The sequence below is a fragment of the Ammospiza nelsoni genome, chromosome 3 (genome assembly GCF_027579445.1).
Source record: "Ammospiza nelsoni isolate bAmmNel1 chromosome 3, bAmmNel1.pri, whole genome shotgun sequence".
NCBI classification, from domain to species: Eukaryota; Metazoa; Chordata; class Aves; order Passeriformes; family Passerellidae; genus Ammospiza; species Ammospiza nelsoni.
This window is the reverse complement of record NC_080635.1, coordinates 55092261-55120252: the sequence shown is the minus strand read 5'-3', so window position 1 is coordinate 55120252 and position 27992 is coordinate 55092261. Positions and strand designations below refer to the sequence as shown.

Below are 27992 nucleotides of genomic sequence, written 5' to 3'. Positions count from 1 at the left end.
GTATCAGAGTGCTGACACATCTGACTTGGAATGACTATATCCACCATAATTGTAAGTGGGATATGAAGATAAAAGGTGTAACCAAATTTTTTTTCTGAAAAAAATAAACCTGCATTTTTACTCTGCACAGCTTCCACAAGATCCTTGAAGTTACTGAAGAAGTCATCCAGCAGCGAGTGGAATGGTGACCAGGGGAAAGGCACCTTCCCAGACTCTGATGAGTGCAGCCTAAGCAGCAGCACCCAGAGCAGCAGCTGCCACACTTCTGAGAGCATCCAGGAGCCCAAAAATTCATCTCCCGATAAACATGCAGAGAGCACTGCATCTGACTTTTCTAATGTTCTTGTCAAAGAATCTGACATTCTCAGTGATGATGATGACGATGAGGACTATCGGAGCCTAAAGAAAGGCAGCCCTACAAAAGACATTGAAATACAGTTCCAGCGGCTGAAGATTTCAGAGGAACCCAGTGCTGACTCTGAACAGGATCAGGCTGCTGAAAATGAGGCAGAAGATGGCTTTCAGATAGCAGAGCATCCAAAGCTCGTGCGGGGCCATTTCTGCCCAGTGAAGAGAAAAGTAAACAGCACAAGGCGTAGCAGAGGAACTCTAATGGCAATGCAAGAACGTCACCAATCCCTTGACAGTCACTCTGATGCTGCCAACATGGATCTGAACTCTATTTTAGAGAGAGAATTTAGTGTCCAGAGTTTAACATCTGTAGTTAATGAGGACTGTTTTTATGAAGCTGTGGAGAGGCATGGAAAATCCTAGCTTAATATTAAAACATTCATTTGAAGTCCACATAAAATTCAACAAACATTTTGCTTTAAAACTAGTAAATTCATGGAAGCTGCAGGAAAACTACTATCTGATTTTGTGCACTAATACATTTTTGCTCAAAAACAGCTGTAAAGGATTCTTAAGTTATTTTAATTTATTGTGGATTAAAAATAGATTAAGTTGGCCCAGGTTTGTAAATTAGTTCATCCCTTTCAAGCATTTATTAAGATGATCTAGTGTTCTTGGGGATGGCCTCATTAATATTTTAAGTAATGTGGAAAAGGTGCTAGTGAGTGGCAGAAGAGTTTACAATGGAAAGTAGCATTGCAAACTGAAATTTTTAGTACCTTGGGCATTTTATTTCTTTGGTTTTCATGTTTGCTTTATTTAAAGCACAATTAAGTTATTTTAATGTGTTTTAGTGCACAACAGTGCAGAAGTTTCATTTTTGTATGTTTCAATGCTGTTTATACTGTATACATATGTGTAAATACAAAAACAAAGCTTGGCCTGTAATCTTTTATTTGACTGTATTTTTTATTTTCTCTATGAGCTTGTACAGTAAAAGACAAACAAGTATTGTACTTAGCCATGTTTTCTACTTTTCATTGTGCTGCTTTTCTGTAGTTGGAGCTTTAAATCCCAAATTCTTTGCTTCTGCATAAATGAGAAGAGTATTAGCAGACCTTGAGGCAATTGGTGCACTTTATCCTCCAGTAAGCCAGTCACTTGAGTGTATTTATAAGAGTCTTGGCTTCTGTTTTTTAAATTACTCTGCACAGGAGGATGTTCCAGGATAAAAAAGCACAGAAACCCAAACACCATCTTATGTAGTGATGTCTGAAAAGTATTTTTCTTCAATATCAGTAAAGCACTTTCATTCATACAAAATTCAATTACATCAGAAGTATTGCAGCTTAATTACCTTTCTCACAACGTATTGTTTCTTCGTATGTGTTCTAGCCACTCCCCTGAAGTAAAAAGAACCTGGATTGCCTTTTCCCTTTTGTCTGCTGCTGACTGGAACAGAGAGATGCCCTCTCTCTCTACCGCTTTCTCAAAAGTAGGTCTTTCGTATCTGGCTAGAGGTAGGACCATCTAGACTTTCTTTTACTGAGTCAACACCTGTAGATCAAGGAGCTAAACTAATAAAAAAAATCAGACTTGTGCTGTTATAGCTGATTTTCCTCTTCAGTCTGTTCAGGTTGACCAGTACTTCCAAGTAAACTTCTTGTCTTCTTCTTTTGCCGTAGTTCTTCTCTGTAGTTGAACACAAAAAGGCTTGGGTCTTCATCACACATTTTCCTGTATACATTGCACAAGTTTCTAAACTGTGACATAGAGAGCTGAAAAGGACGCAGAGTTGGATCAACATCTGCTGTCATCATCAGCTGTTCTGTTCTTTTCAAGCGCCCATTTTCAGGAAACAAGGTCCTAAAAGATATGGGGTGAAGAAAAATTTCAGCAATTCAGACAGACAATTACATTTCCCTTAAGAGTAAAGTGGAATTTAATAATAAACTTACATTAATTATGTCACCATTTTAGCTCTTGCACTCTTAACACATCTCACAATCTGAGCAATGGAAACATATAAAGGTCCTTTTTCTGCTTATGACACCATAGAAAAGCACATACAAACATTATAGACTAAACACATGTATGTATGTTCATGTTTGTTAACATTAAATAGAGCTATGGGTATGGATACAAGCACAGAGCCTTCTTAGAATTAGCCTCATATTTAGAAAGCAACAACAGATTAAACTGCACAATACAGATCAGATTCAAACAAATATGACTTTTTTCAGACTATTTCATTGCAATAGAAAAGACAGTTATCACTTGTCATTAATACCCCAATTCTAATATCAGAAAAAAAAAGCCAAGAAAGAGGAAAGGAGCATTTAATTGTCATTCACTTTTTAATATTCAGAATGTGGGAAAATGTGGCAGGAGTCCTTGATTTTGTTTACAGCTTTGTCATTGATCACAGATAGGCATATCTGTACATTTACTCTAGGGCTAGATGCATTATCACCTTTCTCTCAGAGGTTCCCCAAATTTGAATGAAGACTACTAGGTAAGTGATTGTTAACGTTACACAAAAAAATACAAACTGCACAGTGCAAACTATTGAAAGGACCAGCTCTTATTGCCAGTACTTCTCACTCTAAAATAAGCCAGAAATGCAAAAAGCTGCACATGACTCATGGGCACTTTTCAATTTTCAAGTTCTATCTGTGTTATATACATAATACCGAAAAAATATTGTGCGTCTAATACAATAACACATTGCCTTCCACCCCCCACCCAGATGTGTTTGGCAGGTTGGCTGGATAAACTACTCAAAAGGCTTTGTAGAAGAAATTATAGTTGGTTCCTGGTAGGTACACAGAACACGAAGTTAAGAAGGGGTTTAAAATCATAAGTGAAAAATGAAACTTCTGGGAAACCTGTTTGTAGTATATGTTACTTCAGGCCTTTGTCAAAATGTTCCCATTAGTGCAGCATCTAGGTCAGCAATGGGTTATTTCAATATCTCTCCTTTGCTTCTGTAGTTAAAAAACATACCTGGAACAAAGTCTACCTAGTCTTTTTTTACAGACTATGAACCATCATATAAATGCTGTGAACCAGAACTCAAACTACAATATGGACTTCATAGTGCATTCTTATATTTCACATCTCAAGGCCCAGAATCCATCCACAAATAGGAAGTGATTCTATTGCCTTGTTTGTATATAGTCTGTGTGATAGAGAGCCCTTATAATGAACTTAAGAGCTTTTTTATACACCAGAATTTGCTATTTTTTTCAGGTCAGCTAAAGAATAAGAGGATTGTGTTTTTTAGCTGCACGCTAGGGCTAAGGTATGATAAGCTGCCAGGGGAATACGTGATGTCCAGAAGTTCAGTTTCCCCCTCCTTGCCTCAAAAGAATGTAAAGCAGTTATTAGCAATTTGAGATTACACAGAAGCTGGGAGAGTTTTTTGAAAACTTTGGTAACAATATTGTACACAACACAGATATGCTGACTGCATGTGCCTTTTGCTTACATTGTCAAGAGAGACCATTCCTTCACAGTAGAAAAAAAAGAAAGAAAACCACCACCACCCTGTAAGTCAAAAACAAACCAGTCTAGAATTTGGACACCTCATTTTCTAAACACTTTGAAATGCATACTCAGACTTTAACACAAAGAAATCTGTACTCATTTTAGATCCAATGTCTGCACCCCACATATCAATGGCATCTACGGCCTCAAGGAAGGAGAACTCAACAGCCCAAAACTGGATGCAAAATGCTTTGTTCACCTTTAAAACAGTGACATAGAAGGCTTGAAGTACAGTAGTAGCCATCCCTATTCTAGACTGCATCAGGGCCAAAACTATGCCCAGCAGCCTTCAGGGAGCCCAGGCTGCATGAGATGCCTCTAGTCATAACAGCATCTCTGTCACACGTTCTACTGTGCTGAATGCTGGGGGTTGACCGCACTAAGTCAGACACGTGGCAGTGTTGGAGTTTAAACAGGATCCTTGGCAAAAAGACTGCAGGTTTCTCACATCAGAGAACCTAATAAATTCTAATAAATAACCTAATAAAGATACTGAGATTTTTTTAAAAGCCAGTAAGAACTCCATAAAAGGGCAAGAACAGAAACAAAAATTTGACCTTTTGACACTATCCCCAAATCAGTAAAATTTCCTTCAGATGATGTTCTCCTCACACTGCCATCTTTGGTTCTGGATTTTGATACTTTCATTTTTTAACTCAATCATTCTGTAGTTTTTGTGGTTGGGCTGGGATTTTTCATTTCTGAGACAGACAAACTATTGAAAAGATGACCACTTTATCCTAGGGATTTTTAACAACTTTAACTGCACCAACAAAAATGCACAAGTAATTATTACATAATTACTTTAGATACTAGTCTCATACTTTTGTGTCCAGAAATCATCATTCTGAAATAGAAAGAACTGATGAACTATGATGACAAATTTAAAATTGGAAGAATAAAATCAAATGCATAGCTGATTTAGTAGCTGGTGCATTTACAAAAACATTACCTGAGAAGTTTTCATTAAAAATACTTACTCAATTCCACGGAAGCAATATTTTCTTCTAAACTGAAAAACACTTTGAACCACCTTTTCTACCAGCTCAAATGGCTGCTGGATCTTTGGTTGCACCAGTGGAGTGAAATGCACCACAGCCACATCCACCTATATGGAAAAGAAAGAAAAATTCGAGTAGACATCTTCCTCTGAGACACATTACTTCTAAGTTACCTGGCTAGACATCAGCAAACAGGCACAATATAAGAAGGCATTCTTGCAGCAGATAAGCCAGCCATGCAGTGACTAATGGCATGGTATGGAATAGAAAGATTTGCCTTAGCTTTCAAGACCCTACAGAATTTTAGTCTTAGTTATCTGCATATTTCCAATTAGTTCACATGCCATCAGTACTTAGGACTTTTTACCCCCATGGCACTTTGTCCATTTAGAGCAACTTTCACGTAATCTGTAAAGTAATTAGCACTTCTGTCTTCAGATCCTTCCACAAGATAATTCTGACATAATACACAAATTAGATAATATTTGATATATAGGCTGAAGGGCAGCTGGAGAAAATTGGTATTATAATTAGAAATCAAACTCATTCCCTATATGTTTTCTGTTGCTCCAGGGCTTTTCTAAAATGTAAGCTAAGGAATTGCTTTTTAATGTATCAAGATTGCTAATCTATTTAAAGGAATGGTAGGTAGAAATAAGTGCACTCAGTTTAAGTGACCACACAACTCTGTATTTACACTGTGTATCACAGTTCATCCAAAATTATGTTTGAACAGTTCTAGGAAGATAAGCTTGTATATATTCTTTTCTAGTTCTCAAATCAGACTGGTTCACAGAGTAGTCACTTGCCCTGTGTCTGAGAACAGAATGAAATAATATGTACACACTTTTATGTTTTTTATATGTGTATATATCTGTGTATGTCAAGCAACTATAGAGACACTGTATTACATAGAAACTTTCTGAATTCAGACTTCTGTACTAAAAATTAGGAGCTGGAATAAAACTCCAGTTCTGCACAACAATGAATAATGCAGATCATCTTCCAAACTAGATATTAACAACAATAAAATAGAAAAATTTCTATGTAGGAGCACATTGAAAATTTGTAAAATGTGTACAAGTATTGTACAAATTTTTAAGTGCCAGATTTTAAAAAATATTTAGTCTGCTAAAATGATGGGCAATCACTGAATTTTTTAAAAAGATTTGACAGTCAATATTGGCGCTCAGAAAACATTAATTTATCATCACATGTGCTAGTTCTGACAGAAAAGAGAGGCACAATCAGACCAAAGAACAGCTGCTGCTTGAACCACAGTCTCAGTGTACCAATTGTTCAAGACAACCCAGAGCATGAGAGTACTTCAAAAAACAAAGTGTTCCTCCTACTGCTTCAACCAAAACTGCTCATAGCAACCTCTGATGTGACATAATCTTACACAAAGGTGCCATCCATCCATTTTGTTCTTTCTGTGGGAACAGCTCAGCTGTTAAGTACATCTATCCACTACAAATGCTTCTACAACACAAATTTCAAAGGAATTCTAAAATCCAAACAGTATCAGTTTTTGATGTAGACAGAACTTACAAAGCCAAGCAAAAATACTGGCTAGAGAAAGGAAAGAAAATACCAATTAATGGCACTGATGAAGAAAAAACCCACAGCAAGTTTTTAGTGTTAGCACTGCTGATCCCAAGTATATACCACTGGAGTATTTTTCTTTAGTTGTCCACCTTCTCTGAAAGCTAGAGTTAAAAATACATCAGAAAAAATACTTAAAATTACTGAAATGTGAAGCACAAGAACTTGTTTAAAAATCAGGTGACAAAATCACTTGACGTATAGAATCTGCAGTGAAGCACACATAAATTATTTCCCAAAGCAGATTTTTAATTTTTCAAGTGTCAGAGCATCTGCCTTTGCCATGGGTTGCTCCTGCCAGGAAGATCACAGGGATATCGAAAAAAAAACTTGTGTTCACATTGAGTAGAAGAAAAGTTAATCTTTTTGAACAGAGCAAATACATAGTTCACATGTCCAATCAGCTCCTTGAACAGAAATACTAAGGGCACATGCATATGTTTACCTACATTTTGGCCAGGAAATATAACAATATTACCCCCACAAAATGAAGGGTAAGAAAACAACCACAGGGCATCACCTAGTCACCTCAATTCTGCAGAAATGCTCACAAGTGAGAAATGAGGGCTCTTTGGGAGTTAGAGACACATCTTGAACAAAAATTTCTGAAGGAAAAAAGCACATAATCTAGATACAGTGTACAGCTTCAGAGCCAAACAGCTCAATTTGCAATCTCAAGGCCAGTAGGCAATAATTTCTGCTTCTGAAACAAAACACAGCACTTCTCAGTTCCATTATAGACACTGTTTTCTTTGGACCCCAGGAAAGCTGCTTGGTTACTATAGCAACAGATACAGGGGAAAGCTTTTCGTTTGTAAATGGCCATTCCTTTAAAATCACACATGCTATTTTCCCCATACCTTTTAATATGCATCAAATAGAGAGTAGAATTATGAAAGCCAATAGAGTACATAAGAGCACTTAAAATACACACGTTGATTTGATAATTTTACTAGTAACACTTTTCACCCAACCAAGTATTTTAGAAATATTTACAAAATAACACTCAAGTCTTACAAAATAATGAATAGCAAAATCATTCAACTGATACATCCCAAATTGTCACTAGTACAGCAATTATTCACCCCTTACTGTTTTCGTATAACTGTACAATGAAGGTTTATGTTCTGGTAGGGTAGGAGGAACATAGAGTACAATTTAATTCACACAAGTCTGCTGCCTTGCTAATGAAATCAACACACTAAATCAGAATAAGCTTAAATGAGACAATTTTTACCAATTGTTGACAACAAAGGTCTCATAATGGGCAATACACGTACCTTGCAACAGGGCTGTATTAAAAGCAAACCCACATAACCTTTTCTCAGGATGTAATTTGCTTATAGGGAACTAAAACCGAACCAGAATATATTACAATTTCATTAAAACAGACTGCTTGAGATCCTATTGAGAAAGTTCTAAGCCAGCACTTTCACAATCCAAGTATTTAGTACTATTTTATCTGTCTACTACAAACAAATGTTAGGTCTAACACCAGATATGTGCAACTCATAGTGCAATCTTGTTCTGATGAGAGTTTACTTTTGGCTCACTTCCATTAGAAAGCAACTATGCTGCTACACTAACAGAAATTATTTCTGTGCCAGAAGAGCTCTGCAGTAACTCCATTCACACCAGGCTCACAAACAGAATCACAAGACACCCAAAGTCAGGTATATAACTCACAGATGTAACCTGTGAGTACATCACTGCTGCAATGAACAAGACCTTTCTCCCATCTTCTTGATTTCTCACACCAGCTTGTTGAGGCCACTTCTCTGATGTGCTGCATTTACCGTGGAAGCCTTACCAGCAGCTTTATTCCCTTATTCTTTTATACAGCCTATACAAAGGTAACAAGTTAGAGGATAAACTATGGAAGGCTAAAGCTATCAGGAACAGACAACCAAAGCCTGCAGTTGAATAGGAGTGTCCTGCTGTTCCAATTACAAATTAAAATAAATTGCCCAGTTCTTTTCTAGGAAATTTAAACTCTTAATAAGATTATCTGTGATGAAAAGAACAACAACTGACAAACAAGAAAACTCTCTGGCTGTCAGTGCAACTTAAATGATTCTCCCTCCAGTCTGCAAGTCTACAGTTTCTGGATTCACAAGATTTTACTCCATTTAATCACTGCTCACACTTTCCATCACAGAACCTGGATATCATTATGTATTTAGGACTAAGGGCCGCCGTCTGTTTTATTCCATAATCTCTTTGCTTTCCCTGAGTGTTTTTCAAACAAAACTCATTAAACAAAGTACTCCTTTATTCTCGGGTAGATGGAACTAAGAGAGGGAACAAACAGCAGTAATGCACTTGCTGTGGAGAACAGAAAAAAAACAACATTCCAAGAAATTTTGTTAATACATGCCAATGCAGTTTTATATGAGAAGGGATAGCTGCATTCAAGAGAAACTGCATTTACCAGGACATCTACAGTGAAGAAAACATCTCAGACCTCACGACCAGCAGTAAGTCCTACACAAACAGATATGAAACATAACTGTATGTTTAATTACAACTGTAGTGCTTATACTGGAATTTATCATGCCTTTAACTTGTTTCACCCCATTAAATGTAATGTATGGCTACCATTTGCAGTGTTTTGTGTTTATGCTTGCGTGTTTTTATATACTGATTTTAAAAAAGGAAGCAATGAAAAAGGCTGATTCAGAGTACTAATATCTTTTTCAGAATATGAATGAGAATATGAATGAGTTTTTGAATGAGTTTTGAGCTACCCAGACCTGTCAGTTCCTTCTGTAAAAGGAAGTTAAGCCACATTTCCCACAGGCCTGTACAGCAAATGATATGTATTTGCCAGAACAGCTCTTCCAAGCCTGAACAAACTGAAGGGATTTGGAAATAGGCAGGTCCTTGAAACAAGGTTTTAACAATGAATAGCTGTTAATATTTGCACCCTAAATTTAAGCATTTTTAATATATATATGCTGGACACAGTTAGCACATCCTTGAACAATTACCTGAAATAAATATAATATAAAAAGATTAGAGAGTATAAATATATAAATCATATATAAAGAGAGAATACAGAGACTTATACTATATATTATAATAGAGGATAACAGTGTTATACTTATAAAGGATAAATATATTAACTGGTTCAGAAATGCCATTAAAGACTGATAGAATACATACAGATCAAAATCTCGTTGTCTTATATATAATGAACTGAAACAAGAGTACAATGCTACAGATATTTTGTATTCCTCTTATTTTAATTTTATCCCTTATGGCTTTTCAAAAAAGTTCTAATGCTGCAGACCAATTTTAATATCATGGTACATATTTAGATAAAAAGTCTGGATCATGCTTTCTAAGACAGAAGCCTGCCCTTTGTCTACCACTGATAAAAGACAAAATGTGCCAATTATACAGCCCCATGCAAAAGGCAAAGCAGGGTACCACCTTCTAATCCTCCTCTCAGAGGTTTCAAGCCACTGTTCTGCATCTGCAACCCCAACAGTCCAGCTGAGGTGACAGCAACAGTTCTGTCTTCCCAGCTGCACAGTTATCATTCTGCCCAAAATGTTCTCATCTGTCAAATGAAATTGGACACTGTATAAAAGAATAGCAAGGAGCTTTTTCAATGAATTTTTTAAAACTACCACTTCATGGCAAATTTGCAAATTATTTCAGACAGGTGACTGATTCAAAAAAAGGCACTTCCACAAATGAGCTGTTTCATACTAGCATAAAAACATTTTAGAAGCAGATCACATTCACTCTTATGACTTCCTAAATACTGCTTCTCTAAGTCAAGAAACGGAAATAATTTTAAAAACCCCACCAACTTGTAAGTTTAAATAAAAAGAACAAAATAAAATATTGATTTAAAAAGTCATGAGACTAATTGTAAAAATGCAAAAACTAAATTCCATTTTATTCTCCTCAAAAGCCAAGATATTTGTAACACTTATTAAAAAGATTAACAAGTAATATTTAAAAAAGAAATAAGGGGTTACCTTTAATTTAAGTAAGAGCTAGTACAACAGCGCCTATTATTACAAAGTCAACAGAAGCTGACAACAGCTATCAACACACTTAAACAAGGTACCTGAAGAGTACAGTACCTTTTCTAACAGTGTGTTTTCCTACCACAATGGCTTCTAATCTGCAAGTTTCTAGTGTTCCATTTACGTGTATCTGTCTAGTAAGCCTGCAATTTGTATGCTATTACCAAAACCAACCGCAGTAAAATAAGTTTTGCTTGATGGCTTGCAATCATGTATGAAAGGGCAGCAGCTCCTTTTTACAAGCAATTCTAAAGCACTGTCCATTTGCCATCATCTCTGTTCAAGTACCTTGTGTACAGCAGCTCAGCTGCTGCAGGGTCATTTTCAGATATTCATTCAGATAGCTCTAATTTTAAATGCAAGCTTTTTTTGTTTGCTGATTTCTTTTCCTTTCCCCCTCGAACTTCTCCTCCCCCCCTTTCCTCCCTGTTGCACAGGCGGCCACAGCTTGGCTACGAAGCTCCCAGTTACTCATTCCCACGAGAGAAAAGGCAGACAAAAGGTGACAGAACCATCATGGCATCAGCAAGCCTGCAGTTCTTCGCTTTCATTCTGGCTTTGTTTGGCGTTTTTGGAGATATCGCAGCCACCTTGCTACCAAACTGGAAGGTAAACGCAGACGTTGGCTCAAACATCATAACAGCTATCACACAGATGCAAGGGCTTTGGATGGACTGCACATGGTACAGCACTGGGATGTTCAGCTGCACCCTGAAATACTCCATTCTCTCTCTCCCTGTCTACATCCAGGCTGCACGGAGCACCATGGTACTGTCGTGTATCCTATCAGCCTTTGGGATCTGCATCACTACGGTCGGAATGAAATGCACAAGGCTGGGAGGGGACACCAACAGCAAAAATAACGCTTGTTTTGCTGGAGGAATCTGCTTCATTCTTGCAGGAATCTTTGGATTAGTACCAACGTGCTGGTACACGAGAGAAATTATTTCAAATTTCCTGGACCAGACCATTCCAGAGAGTAGTAAACATGAACCCGGAGGAGCAGTTTATACTGGATTCATCTCAGCAGGGTTTCTGCTTATCGCAGGTGTGATTTTCTGCTCTTCCTGTTTTAAAAGGCAGCAAGAAGCATGGATTTACCCTCCAAAGCAGCACCACTTCCCATCCACAGAGCAGGAGAGCAATGCAGGTTACAGCCTGAAGGACTATGTATAAATAGCTATTTCTATCCATTGAAGTATTTCTATTCATTTGAGGGTTTTTTTTGTGTGTTAAGTGTAATTTGGTTATTTCAACAAATGTGTAACACAGCACTTAATCTTTCTTGTATCTGGGCTGCAGTTATGCTTATGCAAGGTATTTCATTTATAGGGGCATCCACAAAAAGGAAAGAGTAGTAAAAGATACTTCTCTGCTACAAGAGTACTTTATTTTGTTGATTTTTCAAACCCTTCTTTCTGACTTCACAACTTCTTCACAAGTTACACTTATTGAAGAACAAGGAACTATTTTAAAAACATAATTGACTGTACAATTTATACATCAATATCTTGTCACAGCAAAGATGATTAAAACCTGTTTTCTGTTTAGTCAGACTTTCAATAACATAAGATGTTTTATAGTGTATTCTACAGTTTTATCTTGATTTTATTTATGATGCAAGGAATAAAACCCAGAAACTATTTGTTCAAGAAGAGCAATTCAAAGGTTTTAAAAAAGCAGACACATCTGCCTTTCATTTTCAATTCTAAATTGCCTTGGTAACTAGATTTTGTTAAAAAAATAAAAAATACAAAAAAATCAACCAACCAAAACAAATCCACAACAAAAGCTCAAGGCTCCAAACTTTAGCTGCACTGCATACTCTGCATATCAGGCTGAAGGATCAGCAGTACCATTCAGCTCTTGCCAAACCCAGCTCTCCTGCCCCAAACTGCCACCTGCTGCGGGTTTCATTTATTATTGTTATAGGAAAGTATGCTGGATAGTCACCAACTGCTACTAATCTATCACTACACAGTGAATGTTAGAGATGAGGAGCAATACAACAAGAGAAATGTAACCATAACTGTGAAAACACCTGCAAACTGCAACAAGCAGGATAGAAACCAAACTATCTGTGTTCAAGAAACACCTGTAAATATTCTGGCTTACACTTGCTAAAGGCAGTTATTAACAGCTCAAATAAAACAGTAACCACTTATTGCCTTCTACATTTCTGACCTTCTGAAAGAACATTTTAAGTCATTTTAATTATTCCTGTAGGATCTGTTCCAGGCCCACTACCAGGTATTCTATTACTGTAAAATGAACTGTAAAATATAAAACAGTGATAAAAGAGACAGCTTCTTTATTTTTTTAACTGCCTTATTTTCAATAATTACCTTAAATCCTTTAACCTTTTCTTTCACCACACAGATTTTGTTTTGTATTGGTCATTGGTAAAGTATGTTCTACCTAAATACTTCCCTAAGTGAGAACCAAATCAAGAATGAATACAGGTATGATACACCCCTTTAAATTCAGGAGTACAATGCTGGATGAGTCTCTCAATAAAATCAGCTGCTATTTATTCTGAGTATTTATACACAACTTCCATTTCCCGCAGTACTAGTCTGAAATTTGCTAAAAGAACGTGAAGGAGCCTAAACATGAAATGTTTAGTATGTTGGAAAAAGATGTTTTATTACAGCATTTGGTAAAGTGGACTGTTTTATGGACTTAATATGTAAGTAGTCTTTATTCATAGAAAGTCTTCATTTTTCACACACAGAATGGCATTACATCTTGTTTTTATTCTACTGTTCTATTCTACCTATTTTGAGTTTCCTATGTTTTAATCAAGGAGCTTGATTTGTCCTATTTCTAATGCAACTATTAGCAGTTATTAGGTATCACAGAGACTTCATTATAACAAAAAGCCAATTTCTTTTTTTCCTAGACACAATGTTGTGCAGCACCACTCCATTAACCAAGAATCTTTTATGTCTCAACACTCATAGAAATGCTGAAATAATATTAATGCATTGAGCAAATGAGATAAACAACTCCTTCTCAAAGCATCTTCACCTTTAGAAAGGGGTTTGACATGACAGTGAGCTGTGATCACTACCACGTAAGTTAGTTAAATGTATTTGCAAAAAAATTAAAATCAAGAGCATTTTTACAGGAGGGTGCAAGAAAAAGGTAATAGTGGCATACCATGAGCACAACAACAAGTTCATTGGTTACACATACTGCAAATTTTTCTTCCTGAAACTTTATATAAAGTAGCTGTACTTCATACAGCTATGAAACAAAAATCAAGGACAGAGCCATTTCATTCACACTATGCTGCAAGAGCTTTCCAATAAAACAGATTCTATGAGAAAAAGAAGAAAACATCTAAAACCATGTCAGTCTACAGCTAAAAAAACAAGGACAAAACACAGGATCATTCTACAACAGGTGTGTGAAGGAAACAAAATAATAGTGAAAACAGGTGCCAGTCCTGTCTGAATGAATTCTACTTTCTGCTTTTGCAATATAAGCAGTACTTGTCTTAACTCAAAAAATGCATTAAATAAAAACATGCCTGCCTTTAGTTGTACTGCTTTTTTTATTCAACAGAGCACCAACTGACTCTAAGATGTTTTTATACTAAGATATTTGTCATAACTCCGTGTGTTACCTCTCTTGGTCAACTACAGCATTTTCAGTACAGGAAAATGGAAATATCAGTTACAGCTTCCCAATTCTGGGACATAGTGCGCACAAGACTTCGCTACATTAGCTTTATTACTACTCAAGTTGTACCCACGACTGAAAAATCCCCACCATAAAACTGGAATTTTAGCCTTACTTTAAAGTATTTCACATGTTTGACAGTGAGAGGGCATCCTGAAATTATTTTCCATTCAGCTAGGAAACAGGGGAAAAAAAACCTAAGCCAAAACCTCAAAGCAAAAAATAAGATTTCTTAAGCATGGTAATTTTCTTTCACAACAGATTTCTGTAATTTAACATGTTTGAACAGTTACTTCCTCAAAAAATACTAACAGAATTTTAAGAATTTTAACAGAATTATACGCAGACAGAGGCCTTAAAATTCATTGTGATAAATGAGAAAATAACCTTCCAAAGCTTCTCAAGAGATATGCCAGAAAAGTAAAAAGGACCAAGAGAGACACACTGATAAAGAGGAAGAGAGATGTATTGAAGAGCTGAACCAACCAATTGAAGAGGAACTTTCAGAAGCTGCAAGTTCACTTCTGAAACAGAGCAACAGTTTGATAGGACAAGTATTAATAGTTTTAAACTCCCAGAGGGTTGATTTAAATTAGAAATAAGGAAGAAGCTTTTTACAATGAGGCTGGTAAAATACGGACACGTTGCCCAGAGAGATGATGGATGTCCCATCCCTGGAAAAATTCAAGATCACATTGGACAGAGCTCTAAGCAATCTCATGTAGTTGAAGATATTCCTGCTCATTGCATGGGAATGGTACTAAATGACCTTCCTTCCAACCTAAATACTTCTATAAGGCTATGACTTTCACATATATTTAGGGACACAGATCACTTAAAGTTAGGCACAAATTTTTATCAAAAAATCCAAACCAAACCAAAACAAGCTTCTTGTCCAAAATACTGAATTATTTCTTAATTTTTGATTCCTGGACAGACCTGGATTCTGTCATAATAGCTATTAATAAAAACTAGTGGCAGTAGATAAGAGGACAACAAAGAGATTGTTCTTTACTCACTCAAGAATACATAAGAGTGAGAAAAGATTGTTACTTTTTTAAACAATCAGTGGGATACAGCTGACAAAGTGCTGTAGCAAATAGGAGAGAATAAAATATGCTGAAGATGACTGGGGTGAAACATAAAGATTATAGACATGGTAAAATTAGAAATGTTTGACAAAGTTGATAAAAGAAAAGCTTTTCTTATCACCCTCTTTCAAAAGACCCATCAAATTCTTAAGGCACAATTCCCAAACTGTTTATAAATGCATATGGTAAAATAGTAGGCTTTTGAAAAATACTCCAATTCTAGCAGACTATCCTGACATTAAATCCTAATCTCCCTCTCCAGAACACCCAAAGAAGTATGCTGACCTTGCAGATAGGTTTGAAGGTCAAAGAAGGTCAAAGCCAAGTTCTGAGGAATAAAAAAAAAAAAAAAAAAAAAAGCACTTTCTCAGAATGAGCATGCTTCATTTATAGGAATTTCACATCACTCCACTTCGTAACACAGAGATGTTCAAATAGAGCAGCCAACCAGCAATGTTCCTTGGTGAAAGTAACATAAATTGCTTGACTGACATATTAACAAAAACCAGAAATAAATACAGCAAAACCTACCTCTGGCTTTGGAACAAAGGCTTGACCTGGAATTATGAAACAGTTTTCCACCGTGCAGAGATGCTGAGCCATGATGGACAGTCTGCTGCGTTGGTTACTTCCTGGATTAGCTGTGAGTCTCTAGGGGAAAATCAAAACATGTACATCAGTGATACTGAACTGGCCAAGTAACCAGTTGTATTAAAGCTTGATTTTCAGTATAATGAAATTTAAGAAAAAGACACTAGTTAATCATTAAAAACTTGTATCAAATCACATGCCCAGTTAATATAAAATTTTATATTCTAGAATATATTATACTCCTAGAAATTCTGCAGATCTAAATGAATGTCAAAAAAATTTTGTATGGATACAAGAGAAAACTATTTTGACTGCAGGATTCAAAACAAACCAAACACCAGCTGACAGTACTCTCACAATCCTTTCCTTCCACTGTTTCTGTATAAAATATTACTACTCTTTTTCTTCTTCAAGATGAAACAAAGCTCCATAAACTCAAGATCGGATAGAAACCAAAAGTGCCTCATAATTTACTGGTCTACTCTTACAATATTTGTAAGGAAGCTGGGTCTGCTTTATATAAATTTAGAATGCCTAACAGTGAGAGCATTAAATCTTAAAATTCAATTTAAGTATCCTCTGATTTTCCCATGATTTTTTTTTACAAAATAGTAGCCTGGACAGAGGTTTCCTATGCTCTTGTGACCTGGCAAGAAACACATTTTATTGTGTTTTGCTTGCACAAACATAATTGAAACATATAAAGCAACTTGTAAAACAGCTCTCAAATTACAGAAGTCATTTCACTAACACATGCAAAAACAGAATCATGATGATTCATGTTCTTATTGACCACCACCTCAATAAAAAAATAAAAACTGAACCCCAATTTGCATATCTGGTAATATTTGTACAGCATGTAGCTCCATATGAAAACCTACTCATAAAATGCTGCCATGCTTATTCAATTTATGCCCGAAAACTAAAAGTTAAAGCAGTTGCCAAAGTTTCACATCTTTTCAAACAACTCTTCCTAAAGGCAGTTCAGCATGGAGCAAATAAAATATTTTCAATGACTTTTTGGAAACAAATGGTCAGAGATTCTTTTTGCCTATGCCAGCATGTAAAGCTACCTTCATTGTTGTGTCAGAGGAAATTATTATTCTCTAAAAAAAACCCAGACTGCAAAGTCCAACAATGCAATCTGACACGCACTTCCTTAACCTCTGCAGTGGAAATGAAACTGAGCTAATGGCAACACTTGTAGCAATACTTCCAGTGCCAATTCACACAAACCTATCTTTACTTCTCCCAGAAACCAACTAGCAAGTCTCAGGCAGTAAGCTCCTGCTTCTCATTTACAGAAGGGATAACTCAACATCTGGATAGTAACATCTTAAACCACTTCAACCACAGCAGCAGGAGCACACTTGTGTACAGCACCCATGCACGGATCAGCCACACAAACCCCCAGACACAGGCAGGGACATGCACAGCTAGGTCAGCTTGCTCAGAGACCTGCCCTCCCTGACCTTCAAGGTTTCCAGGGATAGGGCACCTACCCCATCTCTTGGCAGCCTGCTGTGGTGGTTCACTACCTCACTGTAAAAAATCTCTTCCTTATCTCTAAATCTCCCTACTTTAGGTTTAAAATCATTACTCCTTGTTCTATAGCAACAGGCCCTGGTAGAGGATCAATTTTAGAGTAAGTGGGCTGGAAGAACCTGGCCTAGGGTGACAGATTAGAGATGAAGCACTGAAGAATTTGGGACAAAGCAAAAGTTCTTAACCACAAAATGAATAGCAATTTTAGAAACTTTAGAAAAACTACAAAGTAAAAAAAAATATCTGCTTGACACTCCAAAGTGCTATTTTTACTGATGTGGGTATTTGGCCTTATCCTCATTAACAGCCCTCAGATTCAGCATATAAAATAACTGCTGGCTCTCATCAGCTTTAATCAATTTATTTATATCATATCAGAACACAGTGGGCTGCAGTTGTAGGTGTCTAGTGACATAACTCACACCAACATTGCTGTGCTACAAGGAAACAGAAAAGTAAGAATATATAACCAGCAAGAAAGGCAAAGGTATCTACTTCTCTATTACACTGGCAAAACAAAGTCTGATAATAAATAAAACAGTACATTGCTTCACTTTCCTACTGTTAACATCAAGTTATCCTAACTAATTATAGAGCACATCACTCCATTCCATGATCTCATGCTTTTGCTGAGCTTATGACATATACACAGACTTGGTTTGATATTCAGGCTCTTAGCTTAGAAATATCCATGGAGGACACCAAATTCCCCTATCAAGACTATAAATGCAGAGATACACAAAATACCAGTAGCAACTCACTATGATCTGCATTACACTGTTCTCTCTTTCCTGATACTGACTATGCCTGTACACACCAATTTACAGTGGTTATCTTAAGCAACTCCAGAGAGTCAGGAGAAAAGACACAGAGCCTAATTACTGCTCTTTCTCCTCATCATAAAATAAAATCATATCTTTAAAACAATTTCTTTTCATGGCATCAAACCAATAATGGAAATGGAAACCAAAAACCATGAACAATTCTGTCTTTGAGGAAGACCTGTGTTGAACAAGAATCAAGAGATCTCAGAATGCAAACTCAACAATCAACACTGTTTCACTGCATGACCTTGAACAACATACTCCATTTCCTAGTGTTTCTAACTCCTCAGCGTTTTAAGTACAAAAGCTTAAGTGTGCATGGTATTTTGCACCTAACTGAGCTCCACTGGGTGCAAAAGAACTGTAATCTGCATGTCACCATTGGCACATGCAGCTGGGTACAGCAATGTAAAGGACAGAGTGCTCTCACACAGTGTCAGGTGAATTTTTGCTGTCACAAAACTATGCATCTTAGCTATCATCACCCTGCATTTTACATCACAGTCCATCACCCTTATTTTGCAACAAGGCCTAATCTCACCTGACATGAAGTCCTTTTGGGAAACAGACCTGGATTCTGTAATGCCTGAAACCAAATGAGCCCACAACTGAATTAAGAAATCTGGTTTATTTCATAGCAAATGTTTGTCCCTAGTGTTCTCTAGAGCCACCTACTGGAAATACTTCTTAAATCTTGATTGCAAGGCTAGGGCAACGATAGCACAATATGGTTTTCTTTGACCCAAAAAATGTCAGCAGACATCTCACATATATAATTGTTACGAATTTTCACAGAGAAAAAAATCCTATTTGAATTTTTTCTTTGAAGGATTAAAATTAAAACAACATACACACTGAGGCTGCACAGACAAAACACAGTTTGTAACCCACAGTTACAAACAGTGGGGTAATAAGATGGAAATTCAGTTTTCAGGCTGATGTGCAACTCCTTTTTTCACTCTAAATGCAAGTGACCGTTCCCATAACTGCAAAGCAAAAAAGCTTTCCATTCTGTATGTTTTATATGTTTCATGCAATGTCAATAGAAATAAACTGTTAAGTCAGAAAGCACTATGGAGTAAGCCAACCTAGTATCAACTGATCTGACATTAACACTGCTACACTGCAGATCAGTCTGGCCTTCCTTGAGAAACTACTAATACAAAGCAAAATATCAATTTGCTCTTGGACTTGTGGTGACAGAAGCCAATTAAGAACTTTTTACACACACAAGAATGGTAGAATACATTAATAATTCTGATATCAAGTCTCATTCAAGAAAGTCAATGCCAATTTCCATGGTCTTGACAAACGCCCCCTGCATTTCAAGTGCTTAATCACAAGTGTAAATAATGTTAACCTTCCATTTTTCCTTATTTTAAGGAAGGTGTTTCTTAAAAATTATCTTAATAAAGAGGACAAAGAAAAATATAAGTCTATTTCTTGAGATGGACGAAAGGTAAGAAAAAACAGATTGATGACATGCTGCACAAATGACTGTGAGAGAATCAACACATTTGAAAAAAGAAGAGTGCTGTGCAATCTATTCATGTTAAAGAAATCAGACTACAAAAAAGAACAGAAAGAGTACCTTAATGAAATATAACCCTGTATAAGACATAAAAAAAATTTAAATTACATTCTTGTGAAAGGATCAGAGTAGATAATTAACACATCAAAATTCATAATTTATAACCACATAAACTAAAAACTGAACTAACCTTTTCCTCTCTTTTCAAAGTCAACTAAGACAGGGCTTGTATTAACAATATGCAAAATTGAAAAACTGCCAAAATTTTACCTCCCCAACTTCCTTTTGGAAAGTCAGTGTCATCTGTGTCCTGCCGTAAATAAAAGGTCCATCCCTTTTTGAAACATTCTCAAGCCACTTGATGATGAGAGGAGTTGAAACACTGAAGGGCAGATTCCCAATGATATGTATATCTGGTGGTTCTGTTGACATTTGACAGAAAAAAAACAGCTGTGAAAATGTTTTGGGTAAGATTTTGCCAAGAAATAAAACACAAGAAAGATGAAAGGCCTGTCAACCTAGACTTAAAATATGGAAACAATTTTTTATCATGCCACACCAAAACGATGCCTGTCCATTTATACTCATCTTACACTGACAAAACTATACTACTCTCCTGAGTATTTACTTGGACAAAAGTGGTTAGGTCTAGTTCTCATTTACATCTGAATAAATCAGTAGCTTTCAGATGATTTTCAGCTGATGAGTAAATTCTGAGCTAATCTAGCATGGCAAAACCATAACTGTTCCTGTGATTTCAAACTATGACTATTAGGAACAGAGTAAATAGCCATACTCATACTTCTGCCCAACCCATCATCCCAGAGGCATTTTACTGAGTCCTAATAATCCTCAAAACAAGCTCCTAACTGACACTGTACAAGAGCTCTCTTTCTGTATAGAGCCCTCTGAAATCAAAAGGTGTTAAAGTACAAGACTTGGCAATAAGAAGTGGTACCTGTTTTTCACTTATGCATCACATCAGTAATTGTGTGTGCTGTATGACACAACACAGGGATTTCAGCAGCAGGGACCCTTGTGTCTAAGCAGGAGTGCAACAGAAGTGGGCAAAACCCAAAAGCCAGTGTGTTGTTTCTTAGATATGACAATGTTTAATAACATGAGTAAGAGATGACAATATCAAATTCAAGCTGTTTTTCTGGCACACTTTACTTATTAGCACTTTTTAGGCTGTGATATTTCTAATCTATTGGTGGTATAATACATTTATCAGAGACAGTAGCTTTTGAAACCCATCAGCTTTTGAGATTTTCATATGGAAATAATACAGAAGAAATGTATCTTGCCTCTAATTGGTCAGCTCAAAACCTAATAGACACTCTATGTTCAAGAAAGGTAAGTTTTTAAAACTACTCTACACTCTCACATGTACATTTTATCATAGTTTGTTCTGTGAAGCACTTACTTTTTGCAATGAGGCAAATACAACATATAATTTTTCTAGGTGAACATGATGCGCCATGGTCTTTTATGTCCTAAATCAGAAAGCACTTAACTGTTCTTCGGGCATTGCAAAGAATGACTTTACCTCATATTTGGAAAAGGGGACTGAGAGGTTATATCTGATTTATCTAATAGTATTACATGTTTTGAAATGGAAGTGAAATAGTGCCCTATTGCAATCTCAGGTTTAAAAAAAAGCAAACATACCACAATCCTGATGAGATGCTACTTTTGACAAAACATCCAGCTGAAACCAAAGCAATGAGAAAACTAAATTTTTGAAGGTAAGTTCTCCAAAAGTTTCAAAGCAAGTTACAGAAATTTCTTCAGTGGAACAGCAGCAGTGGTGATTTCTGACTTCTTCAAAAACAGGAAGAAGCCAGGAAGTGCACCATTTGATCTCCTTTGATGCTTTCCAGAAGTCATTCCTGTACAGTCAAGACACTCTAAGGTTAATAACTGCAAAGCTCCTCAGTTTAAACTAAGGTCAATGTCACACAGATTTCACTGTTTTGTACTAGAAATGGAAGAAAGTTCTCTGCTTTCTCTAGGGAAAAAAAACCAAACAGTTGTCTCTTTATCTTCAACATGTACCAGAAGAGAGTAACACTGGCACTGAGTAAACTTCAGCTTTATCACTACTTAAGACAAACTCAGAAGCTCTAAAAACTGAAGCAAACCAAATGCAAATACTAACCATCCTCCCAGTTCTTTTTTAAGTGCTTTGGAAAAGCCTTCTCCATTTTGTAGGTCAGGATATCTCCATGAACAATGCGCACTTTTCCTGGAGCTGCTTCAGATAATATCTGTTGTAAACAAGCAAGCAGTGAGTGTTAACCAAACTGATTTCCAGTTTCAGCCACTGCAGGAATCAAACCATTGCTATATATTTATCTTCAATATACAACAAAGCACAGTAGGAGGTAAAACTGAGAGCATATTAGTAAGTATTTAATTTCAAAAAGCAAACACTAGGTATGGATTAATGTGTGATTCTGGAAACACTTAACTATTCACAGATGTAAAATTCTTGATAGAGATTTCAAACTTGCAAAGACTGCTAAGAGTCTCTTCAACAACAACAATTAAAAAGTCCCAGGTCACTAGCAGGACCTCACCTGATTCAAGTAATAATGTAAGCAAGAGTTTTTGAAAGGTTTTTAGATCAATTACCTATGAAAACAAGGGCTCATGTTGTTTATTCTGTTTCCCCCACAGTTTTAGGGATTATTATCCAATTTCAGCCATATGTGATACAAGGCTGCAGAAATACTAATTTTTCCTTTAACACGAAAAATGTGGAAGAGATTCTCTTAATATTCCCTGTAGTAGTCAACACTTGTACCATTAAAAAACAAGGAATCAAACGATGGAATGAGTATCTAGCAGGAGGGAAGATCTCAACAATTTCTATCTTCATAGACATTACAAAATCATCTCCATTGTCAGCTTCTGCAGCCCACTTGCACAACTTATCTAGCATTTAATAAAGCTGATATGCAAACTCAGCGCTGGCTGTAGTCTAACAACCAATTCTTTCATTTCTGGTGTCAGTTCCCATAATCAAAATTAGTTAAGCTTTACTAATGTTGTACTAATCTTTTCTCTTACACTATGAAACTATGCACAAACAGCACAATTAAAAAGCAGTGGAGACTTTTTCAAGATGACATTTGGAGATATTTATTGATCCTATAAGACAATAATGAGAAATGGCTTTAAGAACAACTTTGCTTTTCACAGAAATCCAAATTCATAAATAGTTAACTGCCAGTGGCCTAACAGCCAAAATAAACTGCTCATCATTGTTAGTCCCATTTTCAATCTGAATGATGTTTATATGCTCAGAAACACAGAGAGCTTTCACAAGTCTCTGAGCCAAAGGAAAATACTGCTTTCTCCTACTGTTCACAAAATGTTGTCATGAAATTTTTTGAGTAAAAGTTTAGGGTTTTTAATTATCAAAAAAGCTAAGTTTTATGTACAGTAATAAAAGCTTAACAAAAAAACTAAGTATTCCTACATGTTTTAAGTGCAATTATTTCCAAACAGAAAAAAAAAATTAATCTCAACTCCAAACCACTTAATGGACTTTTCAGCATTACACTAGCAATTATATGACATACAAATTCACTAATCTGCCATGGCTTGTCAAACCTTTCTTTGAAGTTGTTATAAATGCTCTAGCAGGATTATACTGAAAGATAATGTAAGATTAATAAAGTTAGAAAATAGTGTCATTTGCTAATAACAGTTTTCTTATCAAGATTGAGTTTAGGGGCTGCTGAGTAACACACTTTATATAACTGAGAATTGCATTTAATTTGTGACCAGAAAATCATTGTCTTATATTTCTAATTTGAAATAAAGACTTGGAACCCAGTGAGGCTTTTTTTATTTGAAGGGAAAATTTGTGCAGCTCCAGGAGCTGCTGTGCATCAAGGACATCAGCCAAGAGTGTTCCATCATACACAAACTCTCATTCTTCACACACAAAAGGGCACAAAGGAACATAAGGGGCATGTTTCAAAGCATGAAATGGTGTTCTTGGAATAATTTAATATTCAATATATTCTCTTGCTCCCTTTATCAATCTTTCCAGCCTAAAAACTATTAGGGCATATGGCATAGAGAGGTTGGGATTCTTTAAGACTGAGACAGAACTGACAGACATTCAGCTGGTGTAAACTTTAACTCAGTACACATATGTTCTTCACTGTATTTGAGTTCTGCAGTAAAGAATGTCCCCACTTCAGTTTTGTGAGAGACCACAGCTTGAAAAACAGTTAATGAAAAATGCTGTATGCTTCACACCAGTGATTTTAAAAGTATCTAAGAGACATTTTAAAGTAATAGTCCCCAGTTGTTATTTTCATCTCTGACATTTCCCCTCATTCAAATCTCAACCATTTTATGAGCATGAGTTTTGATAGTTTGTTTGGGAAACCAGAAAAATTATTACAACCTATATTATTAGAAAAGCAAGATTCACTGCTATGTTTCTTATTTGTATGGGAAAAAAGCAATACCAAATTGAACACTAATGGCTGCAACACATTTCTGGCTCATTCACATCCGCTGCTACTGAGTTATACCACCTCTATGTTCAATAACCTCATTCAGACACTGACTTCTATTCTGAGGAGATTGGCAATTAAAAATAATGACTAACATTATGTCACTTGAACAGTAAAGATAATTACATACCAAAAGCTCATTTTAGATGCCAAGAAGTATACTTTTATTCAGATAAAACTGTTGCAGAGGACGCATTTTGGAAGATCAGAAAAAAAACATCCAAGTACTTAAAAAGCTCTCTTAAGTAAAACAAGTATCATTTAACCTCAAATTCTCTCCAGTCCCAAACCAGTTCTCAAAATCTAAAACAAAACTATTGATTGCCCCCACTCAAGTAAAAACTTGGTTTCACATTTCATAGGATGAATATGGCATATTATATGTTATTAATGGCTAACCCCACAAAGACATAATTACATGAACATTCAAGTTTCTGAGCATGAGCAGTTTCATTCATACCTTACATTATTTTTATCATATAAAGAGACAGTAGCAGTCCTCAAGTGAACTACTTATTTATTTTCACTGCTGATTTACTGAAAAAGACACAGTGCAATTTAAGAAAAGCCCTTTGAATTGCTTTGAGATTGTAGAGACATAAGAAAACACATTTTAAAATTTTTGGATTCTATTTTACTTGCTGGATTTATACAGCCAAATTCCATAAAGATCCAGCAACACAAATAGAGAGTGTTTGAAAATGGCACAATGACTTGTGAACTTATACCAACTTTAAAAGAAAGGAAGAAAAGCTTAAGAGTGTTTTTTTGAAAATGTAAAATAGATGCTTGATTTATTCTTCTCTACCTGGATGTTAACTCACATTGACTGTATTAACTGGAACCTTCTCAATTTTAGCATAATTATTAGGATAAAAATTAAATATAAGACCCCACATAAGGACATTACATTCAGTCTTCAAATTATGATTTCACTAGCATGATGAAATGCACCTGAAATGTTTCAGCCTGAAAAAAAACCCACAAAACCAACAAGCCTTGGCAGTAACTCAGTTGCAGGATAAGGTCCTAAAGGGCCTATGAGAAAGCAGGAACAACGAATTGCTATACTGTGTATCTGCAAGCAAATTATAGCTCTGGTTTCTGCCACAGAACCAAACCTATTTTCAGTGCTGAGATTCCAACATGACACCTGGAATCTCTCTAAGTTCTCAGAATGTTCTTATTTAATGCTGTGGTTACATGTACACAAATTACTCTCCAGTTGGTACCTGCAATCCTGGAATAAATCGAGCATCTTTTTCAATTAAAAGGAGTTGTTCAACACCAGCACTGAGAATGGATCTGGTAATTCCTCCTGGCCCAGGGCCCACCTCGCAAACATGGGCATTCTTCAGCTCACCAGCCTGTTTCACTATCTTGTCTGCAAGACACAAAGAACATACTAAGCCTTTATTTTGCAGGAGATTCAGCTCACCAAGATAACCTCATTGTTTACTGTTACACAAGCACAAGCATGCTTATCTCAGAACAGACATAAACAGTGACACATCCCAGTTAAATCATCACGCACCCGCCAGACTGCACAGAATTCAGATTTGTTCCATACTACAAGATATACTGAGCTATTTTAAAAAACCACCTATTTTTAGTTTTATGTCTTTAGCATTTGTTGTGCTCTTTACAGAGTCAAACAAAAAGAGAACATCACTCATCTGTACACTAGCAATACCATTGTGCTGCAAGCAAGTGCTTGCGTCCAACATCCTAAAGTCTCACTACTTGTCCTTATAAAGGAATTTCAGTACAGCAACCCTATTTCAAGGCAATTTAAGAAGTAAGAAAGATACAGCAAAGCTCTTTGAAGATTGCATTATGTACAGAGCAACTTTATGAGGGAGAAACCAGACTAAATAAAGAGCTGGAACACAGGTAACTTGTAGCTATAGAAAACAGGGCAGTTGAAAGGTAAGGAGGGAATACCCACATGTAAGTGAAATGATACAACATTAGGAAATATTATAGACACTAAAGAAGACAGATTAAGGGTTATGAAATTTAGCTAATGAAACAAAGGGATCCTTGGGAAGCATGGAGTGAAGATACTGACAGAAATTATGCTGCTCACTCCATGATCTCTTATGTTAAAAAACATCCAAAGACCTGCCTGCTTGTAAAGTTTTACTGACAGTATGCAGGCATTTTTATTCCGGGGTAGGAGTCTGGTTGCTCAGGAAGTGGAACTGAGTTTCATGTTCTGAATTTTTATCAGTCTGAATTGTCAAACAAAATCAAATGATTAGCTACATGAAACTGCACTGCATTTCTAAATGAAAAATCTAGCCACCACTGTGCCAGTGAAGACACCCACCCCTGACTGACGGAACAGTGCCAGCTTTGTCACCCACCGCTGACACAAAGCTGGAAAAAAATTAATTGCTCAGAACAATGCAACTGGTTCAAAAAAGCCACACATTTGATAAACTGAGACAAATAACTCTCCTATCTACAGCACATAGCAAACTCTAAAGTGCTCAACGTGTCACATACTTTCTACGATACAGAATAATCTGAAAAAAATGCTGATTTTTAAGTCAAACTTATAAACCAAAATAGTACCCAAATGATACAAGTACTACTTTAGTTTTGATTTTTTGCATTTCAGTCAATAACCCATATTTAATTTAGGAATACAGTTTTAGAAGAGGTCTTTATTATAAAGGTTTACCATTGAGCTGCCATTACTCTGACGAATGCTGTTATGCAAACATCATGTCCTTAGCTGTACTCTGGATTCTGATACATAATCAATGTTAACTAAAAACATGAAAATAAAATATGTAACCTGTCAATCGCAAATCCAGTAGAAAGTTCTGGGAAAGCTGTTTCAGTGCTTTAAGGCGAAAAAGTTTAATAATCTCTCCAATAGTTGGCAGGGGAGGCAGACGGAAAGCTGCCACCTTTCCTGGAGCAGCCATAACACAAAACTCTCATTCCTTCCTCCTAGGGAGACACCAAAAACATTATTCTATGACAAACAACGAACTAAAATTAATATTAAAAACACTACTAAGCTTACAAACCAAGGCGTGATTTACAAACCACTATGGGAGGACTAAACTCCAAACATCACTACTTTGACTCCTGGGTGCAGTGTTTATGCTAGGCACGAATTCGGGGTATTTGGGCAAGTCCTCTTTTGCAGACCTGCCAAAACCTCGGGTAAAAGCAGACGCCAATCTTTCATTACTTTAGAGAAGCGTCCGTAAGCAGAATGACCTGACGGCACCATATAAACACAGAGAGTGTTTAAATCACGTGTCCCTAAGAAAAGCCAGAACAGCTCCGCCCTCCGCCCGCGCCGGCTCCTGGCGGCGCCGCCCCACTGCGCAGGCGCACACGCCGTCAGCGCGGCTGGGGCGGGGCCGCGCGTGCCGCCGCTGCACGCACCGGGCTGGGCCGGACCGAGAGCGCCCCGCCACCGTCGCACGGGCTTTCTCTCTCCCCCGCTCCAGCTGCGGAAAGGGACGCTCGGAGCGGTGTGCCGGCAGCGCCGCCGCTCCTCACGGGGCGCAGCGAGCGCCAACCCGGAAGAGAAAGGGCCGCGGCCCTGCGCATGCGGCTGTCCCTGGCTTACATGGCCTTACCTGGCTGTGCGCGGGCGGGACGAGG

At 36.8% G+C, this 27992-nt stretch overlaps 3 protein-coding genes across 7 annotated transcripts in view; 2 read left to right on the top strand and 1 right to left on the bottom strand.

The window, feature by feature from the left end:
- Nucleotides 1–1371, top strand: part of TIAM2 (TIAM Rac1 associated GEF 2) — a 167422-nt gene extending 166051 nt beyond the window's left edge. For both annotated transcript variants that reach the window (XM_059469054.1, XM_059469055.1), the window contains one exon: nucleotides 131–1371. In XM_059469054.1, the coding sequence (XP_059325037.1) occupies nucleotides 131–774 (644 nt within the window). In that variant the 3' untranslated portion in view covers nucleotides 775–1371. The remainder of the gene's footprint in view (nucleotides 1–130) is intronic.
- TFB1M (transcription factor B1, mitochondrial) lies at nucleotides 1302–27992 on the bottom strand. Of its 4 annotated transcripts, none has more exons than XM_059469059.1 (8): nucleotides 27968–27992; nucleotides 27166–27323; nucleotides 25592–25743; nucleotides 21980–22088; nucleotides 20089–20240; nucleotides 15859–15978; nucleotides 4881–5008; nucleotides 1302–2217 (listed from the first exon to the last, which is right to left on the bottom strand). In XM_059469059.1, exons 2-8 carry the CDS (start codon nucleotides 27296–27298, stop codon nucleotides 1956–1958), a joined length of 1056 nt encoding a protein of 351 aa, XP_059325042.1. In that variant the 5' UTR covers nucleotides 27299–27323; nucleotides 27968–27992; the 3' UTR covers nucleotides 1302–1955. The 4 variants fall into 4 exon arrangements, with proteins under 4 accessions (XP_059325042.1, XP_059325041.1, XP_059325044.1 ...); XM_059469058.1 differs by lacking the exon at nucleotides 27968–27992 and adding an exon at nucleotides 27528–27594; XM_059469061.1 differs by lacking the exon at nucleotides 27968–27992 and adding an exon at nucleotides 27571–27593.
- Nucleotides 8623–14083, top strand: CLDN20 (claudin 20). The gene is made up of 2 exons (XM_059468612.1): nucleotides 8623–8983; nucleotides 10987–14083. The coding sequence occupies exon 2, from the start codon at nucleotides 11066–11068 to the stop codon at nucleotides 11723–11725; it is 660 nt and encodes a 219-aa protein (XP_059324595.1). The 5' UTR covers nucleotides 8623–8983; nucleotides 10987–11065; the 3' UTR covers nucleotides 11726–14083.